Genomic DNA, 8,367 nt, shown 5'->3' on the forward strand with positions numbered 1-8,367 from the left:
ACTCTTGCAAGTGGTTATTGTGCATCTCAAAGTTTAGATTTTAGGTTAAAAGTCCATGATAAGATTCTTCTTCATTAACTCAAGAGGCCAAAATTTATGGTTTGTATTGCTACAGGGATATTGGATATAACATGATCCATGACACTCCTGCCAATTCCATGAATATAAATCATCTAGTTTGATTATGGTCACTTGTTTGTGCCATTGAAAATTATAAGATCTTGAAAATTGCAATTTTTTAGTATTTTGGTAACAAATAAGTTCTCACTCAGGTGCTAAAAGCTTCTTTCAAATTCACTAGCTAAATGACTGTCCTCATCTAGCCAAAAAGGACTAGGGTTTGAATCATTAATTAGAAGAATAACTTGTCTAGTTATATTTCTATCACTAATTTCTACTAACAATTGAATATTACATTCATTCCTTACACTATAAATATCTTGTTACACTATGAATATCTTGTTATAACGTGTTATAAGGAAAATTCTTATAAAAGGTTATTCCTCTAGTTCCTTTACGAAAAGATTTCTTCTTTCATACTAACCACAGTGAATCCATTTATATAAAACCCAAATTTTGACTTAAAAAATATCAATTATATATTTGAATGTTTCAAATCCTCTTTACACATAATTAATATATATAAATAAACCTTATTGTTTATTATATATATATATATATATATATATATATAAAGATAAAGTAACCAAATTTTATAATTGTAGTGTTAATAGGAATCTTAAGATTATATGAAAAATACTAAAACAATAACCCTGATTATAATAAACGTTTCATTATTGGAATGGAAAATTCATGAAATAGGTAGACTTCCAATATCCTCATTCAATTTTCGCATGCTGAGTCGAAATTTCTATCACTCTTAATCCCATATATCTTACCTGTGTTCCGAGTAAATACAAGAGTTCAGCTTTGTTCTGATTTTCTCAAACCCGACATGCCTCACATACCCCTAAAGCAATCTGTACATATCTGTCTTATTTTCTCCAAAAAGTTTTGCATTCTTATTTTCACCAACACTTTTGGATTTCCAGGCTCTCTCAGAGAGATGCAGAAAGATTGACCCATAGGGCATATATGATGTCTAGGTTTTTCTCAAAGAAAAATCGTAGTTGTCTTATCAAGGAACGCCGCGAATGGCAGTTATCGTCGTCCTGCAATTGGTAGTCATCGTTACGCCGATCGTGCCAATAAAGATCATGAATGCAGGATGGACAGTTGTAGCACGTCAAAAGCCGCAAATATGTAGGTAGGTCATGAACGGAGGACGGATGATGAATTTTGCCTCGGAAGAATTGCTTATATAGCTTGTGATCCAGCGCCAGCTCAACACCTGCGTGCGAATAAGTCCATGGAATTCTGTCAATGAATCTTCCCTGGAGGCTAGAATTCTCATTAAATATTACACCAGGAACCTTCGTCACCATATCGTGAACGTTGACGATTCGAAGTATTCTGAGGTGTAGTTCATCACACCGATCTTTGAAGGCGACGTTTCCCACCCGGGGACCTCCAAATGAATATACCGTTATTGGTATTCTAGAGCAAGATTCATAGTCCAGACGGTTTATTTCAAGCTCGGCGATGTCGTAAGCACATAATATAGCGATTGCACTGCCCATGCTGTGTCCAGTTATGGTTATGCTAAGTTCCTCCCCTCTGAATTTGTCTACGAGTTTCGCAATCTCGGACAAAAGCTGCTCTCTGGCGCTTCCATTGTTAAACCTGCACGTGGAATTGTGCGAAGTGTAGAGGGACAGAAAACCCCTCTCGACCTTCACATCCTCACGAGGATCGAATGGATTGAAACGAGCAGGAGTTAGTGAATGCATAAAATTCGCAAGCCATTCCATATATGTGGCAGTACCTCTCAATGCCACCACAATGTCCCTGCGTCCTAGTCGCTTAATCTCTGCGTTATCGCTTGACACCGCAACATAACCAATCCAGCTATATCCATCTCTGCTTTGTAACTCATTCTTCAAGAAATCAAGCACGTCAATGTCTGGTGTGGCCGCGTAAATATATTTTGTAACTTCATAACCGCAATTCTTCATACCCAATTGAGGAAGCAAACTCTTCCGACCATATTTGCAGCTCCCGTAATACTTAGACTGAGGCTCCCCATCAAAAGCTTCATAAGTAGCCAACACAAATACCCCATATCTGATCATCTCTGATAAGAGAAGTGGATTCACTGGATTCAACAGCCCATTCCAATGGTGGGATCCTTGTATATCTTTCCAGATATCTGCTAACTGTAAATGAACATCACTAGCAGTCTCCAATTCTTTGGTGTGGTGTGAGTATAAAACTGGCCGATCCAACTCTTCCCTAAAGCTCTGTAAAATCCCATCCTGTGGGGTTATGCATCCACCCTTCAAGAGGGGCGATGCAACTGTAGCTACTCTTGGGCATACTAGTGTCTTACGAGAAGCTAAATTGGGGTTGTATATTTTCTTGAATACTGCAAGTGTGGGAGCAGATGCCGAGCGAGGCGGGCAGTGAATCGAGTGGCATAAGCCATGGCCAGATTTGACAATCATGATGAAACTAAAGGAGCTCTTCAATTAAGCACAGCAACCACTATGGATATATTACTTAGAACTCCATCAAACGAGCTCAAATATATATAACAACCAACAGAAATAAGCGATTTATGTATATAGTTCCGTCGTTTACTTGCCATCTTTATTCTTCAAGCAATAACCACGACACAGGCATTCCATTGAGTATTTTTTATTCATGGCTTTTCATAAAGTTTATTGAAACATGTCTCCGGCAAATCTTCGTGTTGTGGTACTGGTAATCACTCACTCCGCCCAATGATGACGGCACAATATTTCGTACGCAAACGTTCGTTTTTTCTGGTTTCCGCGATGGATGAAAAGACCTTCGACAACTACTCGTTTGTTCCAACTTCCGACCGAGAAAACTATTTTCGATTTCAAATCAATCAACTTTTCACCCCATACTGTACTGGTACGATATATGTCGGCAGCACATGATTAACAAGTTATACATGAAGCATATGATTAACAGGATTTGGTCATCTATCCATTTATCTTTGCTGTGCAAATTACTGTGATGGACTGTGTACGCCGAGATAACTCCCTTATTGTCAACGATAGGATGCTATTCAAACAAATAATACGTTCACTCTGTTACACGCAGTCTATTTGAATTTATTTTCAAACAATAAATCTAGAAGTCGGATTTTTATATACCACATCTTTTAAAAAATGATAATTTAAGTTTATAATATATAAGTAAATTTAGATAAATAATTGTTTTCACATTGTTAGTTATATACATAATATTTTATCCACCTTAATATATACATATATATATATTCTATTTTTTAATAATTTTAAATGATAATTTAAGTTTATAATATATAAGTAAATTTAGATAAATAATTGTTTTCACATTGTTAGTTATATACATAATATTTTATCCACCTTAATATATACATATATATATATATTCTATTTTTTAATAATTTTAAATTTTGTATTAGTACAATTTTTCAAATTTCTATTGTTAACAACATGCTTTTGGTTGAAATTTTTGCGTGATATCAACTCCTCGCCGCATCCACTTCTCCGGACTTTGAGGGTCGATGTCATTCTGCCATTGTAGGCTGGATTGTAAAGTGTGTACAAGAAACAAGGGTCGATGTCATTCTGCCATGCATTGTAGGCTGGATTGTAAAGTGTGTACAAGAAACAACGACTGCTCCGGACTTTGAGGGTCGATGTCATTATGCCATGCATTGTAGGCTGGATTGTAAAGTGTGTACAGGAAACAACGATCTTTCATATAACTAGGAGTTAACTTGGGTTCTTTTGAGCTCTCATAGTGTTAATTTCTTTTTAAGAGTGTTGGTGGAGAATTCATTATTATAGTTAATGGATTATCGAGAAGCGGATTTCACTATTTTATTTTTTTATGGCTGTTGTGGTGCTCATTGAGGCTACATTTCTTGTTTCTATGTCCATGTTTTTCGTGAGGCACAACTCCTCATTGTCATGTTTTCATTGTTACCAAATGAGATTTTTTTTTACTTTGGCAGATGCGACAAGTAAACTTTTTGTGCAAAATGTTAGAGGTGTTTGGTTGTCATGTTTTCATTGTTACCAAATGAGATTTTTTTTTACTTTGGCAGATGCGACAAGTAAACTTTTTGTGCAAAATGTTAGAGGTGTTTGGTTATGCGGCAGGATACAGGTTTGCAATCCTCCTCGGTGATGCTTTGACAAGAAAATGTATGAACATTATTGTATGATTTAATGGTCGTGGTACATAATTTGGAGTTCTAATGGTTCAATTTTTCGTAGAATTTGCAGGGGAGAGTTTAAAATTTAGAGCATAACAATTGTTCGGGTAAGTGGATAGCTAGATTCTAGCGACAAAAACATGGTATGTTTTTGAGTTGTCTTTGTGATCAAACTTTAGTTTAATGGATTAGAACTATTAAATACATTCTTAGCTCGAGTTTCGATGATTTGGATGCAATTTTGTAGGAATAAACCAATATTGACTGACCACAACTAGGTGAGAGGTCGACCCATATTTCATTTGCAGAAGTCCTCTCAGTATGGTGTCGATCCCGATTCCATATGTTCTGTTCTAAAATTGTTTTCGGGCCCCAATTCCATGATTTTGTGTAGCAATTACAACGGAATTTCCCAGAATTTTCTTTGAAACATGCCAAGGCAAGAGTATAGGGATCTTTTCTTTTTTAGAAAGTTCGTGAGCAAGGTGGCGACTTCCACTAAAAATCGCGTTGTTTTAGATAGTAGAGGCGTTAGAGTTCTATTGACATAAACATCTAACAACTCCCATAACAACTCCCATCTCAGTCGGGTGTGACACATAGAGAAAAGGGTGTGTTAATCATTAAGTTTTTAAAATTTGTGATGTCGGAAGTTTATGCATGTTTCCATTTTAGCAAACTCGTATATGCGAGTTTTCAATTGCCTTTTACGTTCATTCAATTGTGATAGGAAACATTGCTTCTATTAATTTATTTTTTCAAATACTAAATTTATTGGAATAAAAGTTATAATTTAAGTGACATGAGATTATAGTCTCAAATAATTGCCAACTACAAAAACAAAAACATAAAAGTATAGACAATAAAATTCAAGTTTCAACGATATTGGAGAAATTTTGAGAACAATGTTACAAGTATTCTGAGTTTCCAATAGTGGGATTTTCTAATGTACGTTCTTCCTGAATTTTATGGATAGAGGAATATGTTTGAGCCACCACTCTGAGATTACGTTTAAAAAATAGTGAAATTTACAATAAGGGCATGTCTCGCCATTTCAGTATTTTGGCATTTTTGGAGTCGAAGGAAACTCCTCATTCAGGTCGGGACCGAAGTCGTGGTCAAGCAGTTGACGTGTCTGTGGAGAAGAATCATAAGGAAAAGATGGAGCTCCGAGCCATATTGGCAAAAACTGAACTTCAAGTAGCCTTGAAGTTTCAACTAATGTTTAAGTTATTTTTTTCGACTTTTGTAATTTATGAACCATATTCAGATATTTTCTATTTAGATGAGGGATGATGATTTCATATCATTTAAGCATTTTAATCTTAATTTTGTTTTAATTTGTACATAATTTTTTGTTTATTATATTAAACTTTTAGATAGAGAGAATAATAATTTTTCTCTAAAATTTCTTTAAATAAATGTTTTATAAAAATAACATTTTGAATTTATTTATTTGTTGATAAAAGAATAAAGTATTTTGAATTACATTTATTAAATAATATGTTATGTGAAAAAACAAAATAATAAATTACAAACACAAGTTTATTTTGTAGGCCTTCTTGGAAGCAAGTTGGAGGTCAGAATGACTATGAATTCAGACGTGGCCATTATAAACACGCATAACTAAACATGCATATTTCTTTTGTGACTCCTACTAAAAGAAAGTGAGAGGTCCGCCCCCATTATGAGATGGGAGGTCGGCATTGTTATTCGAATGGTCTCTATAGACACTCCTAACACTCATATTCCAATTAGGTTCCATCTTCAATACTCCACCTGAGCTGGTGTGAGGTCAGAAAAATTCAAGAAAAGTTGCGATATTTATTTTTTTTAAATATTATTTTAATAAAAATTATTGCCGTATACATTAATGTTGATATTAGGTAAGATTAAAATATTATTTTGGTAATTTAGTTTTTTTATTCAATATAAATTGAAAGTATTATTCTTACATTTTGTTTCCTAGAAAGTAGGTTCAATGTTGTTATTATTATTATTTCTTATAAACAACTTTAATGAAGTCTAAGATGAGGTTTATCATGAGTTGATATGTTATAAATTAAATCTTAAATGTATTATAAAAATAATTTGTTGAATTTATCTTTTTATTGATAAAAAAATAAAATATCTTAAATTACATTTATTAAATGATATGCTATATGAAAACACAAACTAGCAAATATAGACACATGTTTGTTTTCTATGTCTTCGTAAAAGCAGGTCGAAGGTCGGCCACCACTATGAGGTTGCAGATTGGCATTATTGTTTGAATGGTATCTCTAGACACTCCCAACTATTGACGCAATTCGGTTTAGCTTCAATACTTCATTCTTTTCTTTGAGGAAGAGATAACATGTTCCCGTCTTTCAAACTTTTTATCTTACAATAATAATTTATTCAATTTTTTTTATTGGTAAAAAATAAAATATTTTAAATTAATTTTTTAATTAATTTTTTATATGAAAAAATAAATTATAAATTATAAAGAGGTCCATTATAGATATATGTTTATTTTGTGGGCCCTACCAAAAAGAAGTTGGTGGTGAGGATGAGTATGAGATCGAAGGTCAGAATTGTCTTTTGGATGGTGTTATGGCATTTCGTGACCAATTGGGCTCCTTGTAAACACGCCCAACTATATGTATATATTTTTTTTGGTCCCTACTAAAAACAAGTCAAAATATGGGTTATGAGGTCAGAACTCAACCTTGTCATTTGAATGGTCTCGCTCGACACTCCCAAGTATTAATAGTAATCGAGAAAACTGGTTCGAGCTACAATAATGCAATAATGCATAGAAGCTGGTGCGAGCATTGACAAATTGAACGGAGGTTGCAATATGCGTTATATTTAAATATTATTTTAATAAAAAATATGCACATATACATTAATGTTGATATTAGGTGAGATTAAAGTGCTATGTTGTTTTACAAGGAAATGAGCACTAAAGGTCAAATTATCTTACTTCATGGTTTTTATCGTTTGTGTCGAGATTTCAGAGTAATGATACCATTCATTACCTACATATTGTATCTTATTCCACCGTGCATGTTTTATTTTTGTTCTGACACATATTTCGCTTGTAATGTACTCTTTTATTCAATATAGATCGAAAATATAATTTTTGGGTTTTCTTTTCCAGAATTCATTATTATTACTTTTTATAAACGACTTAAATGAGGTTTATGATAAGCTCTTTCGTTAGTTGAAATGTTATGAATTGAAAGTTAATTGTCTAGTAAAATTGGTTGTTATTATACATTCACTACCTCACATTTAGCAAAAAAATTAGTTTATTTATTTTTTATTTTTTATTTTTTATAAATATAAATAGGGAAGAAATAACTTTTATGTTTCAGATTTTTCTAATTCCTTTCCTAAATCAATTTTGTTTTAAATTTGAAAATTATTTATTTAAATTACAATATTATTAGAATAGATTCTAAAATTCTAAAATTATATAATTATATATATAATTTTAGAATCTATTATATTAATATATATATATGTATGTATAATTTTGTGAAAATAAGTATAAAATCAAATTAGTTTAAAATTATATAAAATAATTTAAAATTATATAAAATAATTTAAAATTATATAAAATAATTTAACTCTTTTATACTTTTTAGCTATTTTATTAATTTACATTTAAAATACAGTTTTGCAGTATATTTACCTTTCGTTTTCTAGTACATTTTAGATGAATTTATTTTTACTCTATTTGTTGGCCATGTTTTTCTTTTCTTTTTTCTTTCATTTTATTTTATCCTAATTATTTTAAATTGTGGCAAGTGACTAAATTGTTAAGCTTTATTGGTTTTACTAAAATTGTGGATGGTTGTGAAATGAATTAAAGTTTCAGTGGGTGTTTTGATTATTTTGGCTAAACTTTATAAAAGTAAAAGGGACTTAGTTTGAATTCATCTAAATGTCAATTTAAATTTAATTTCAATTTCAATTTAATTTTATTCATATATTTTGTAAATTAAGTATCCCAAAGATTAAATAATTACTTAAGTTTAAAATATTATATATATATATATATATATATATATATATATATA

At 31.8% G+C, this 8,367-nt stretch overlaps 1 protein-coding gene across 1 annotated transcript; it reads right to left on the bottom strand.

Annotated features, from left to right (window-relative positions):
- Positions 1 to 1,058: 1,058 nt before the first annotated feature.
- Positions 1,059 to 2,564, bottom strand: LOC149155245 (phospholipase A1 EG1, chloroplastic/mitochondrial-like). The gene has a single exon (XM_089444367.1). The coding sequence runs from the start codon at positions 2,562 to 2,564 to the stop codon at positions 1,059 to 1,061; it is 1,506 nt and encodes a 501-aa protein (XP_089300493.1).
- Between the last annotated feature and the right edge of the window lie 5,803 nt (positions 2,565 to 8,367).

This window comes from Pinus tabuliformis, chromosome 9 (assembly GCF_031772625.1).
Source record: "Pinus tabuliformis cultivar Carrire ecotype Pingquan chromosome 9, CPIR1, whole genome shotgun sequence".
NCBI lineage: Eukaryota > Viridiplantae > Streptophyta > Pinopsida > Pinales > Pinaceae > Pinus > Pinus tabuliformis.

Excerpts from the sequence above, each read along its gene's own strand:
- LOC149155245 (XM_089444367.1), bottom strand. The coding sequence starts at position 2,564 with ATGATTGTCAAATCTGGCCATGGCTTATGCCACTCGATTCACTGCCCG.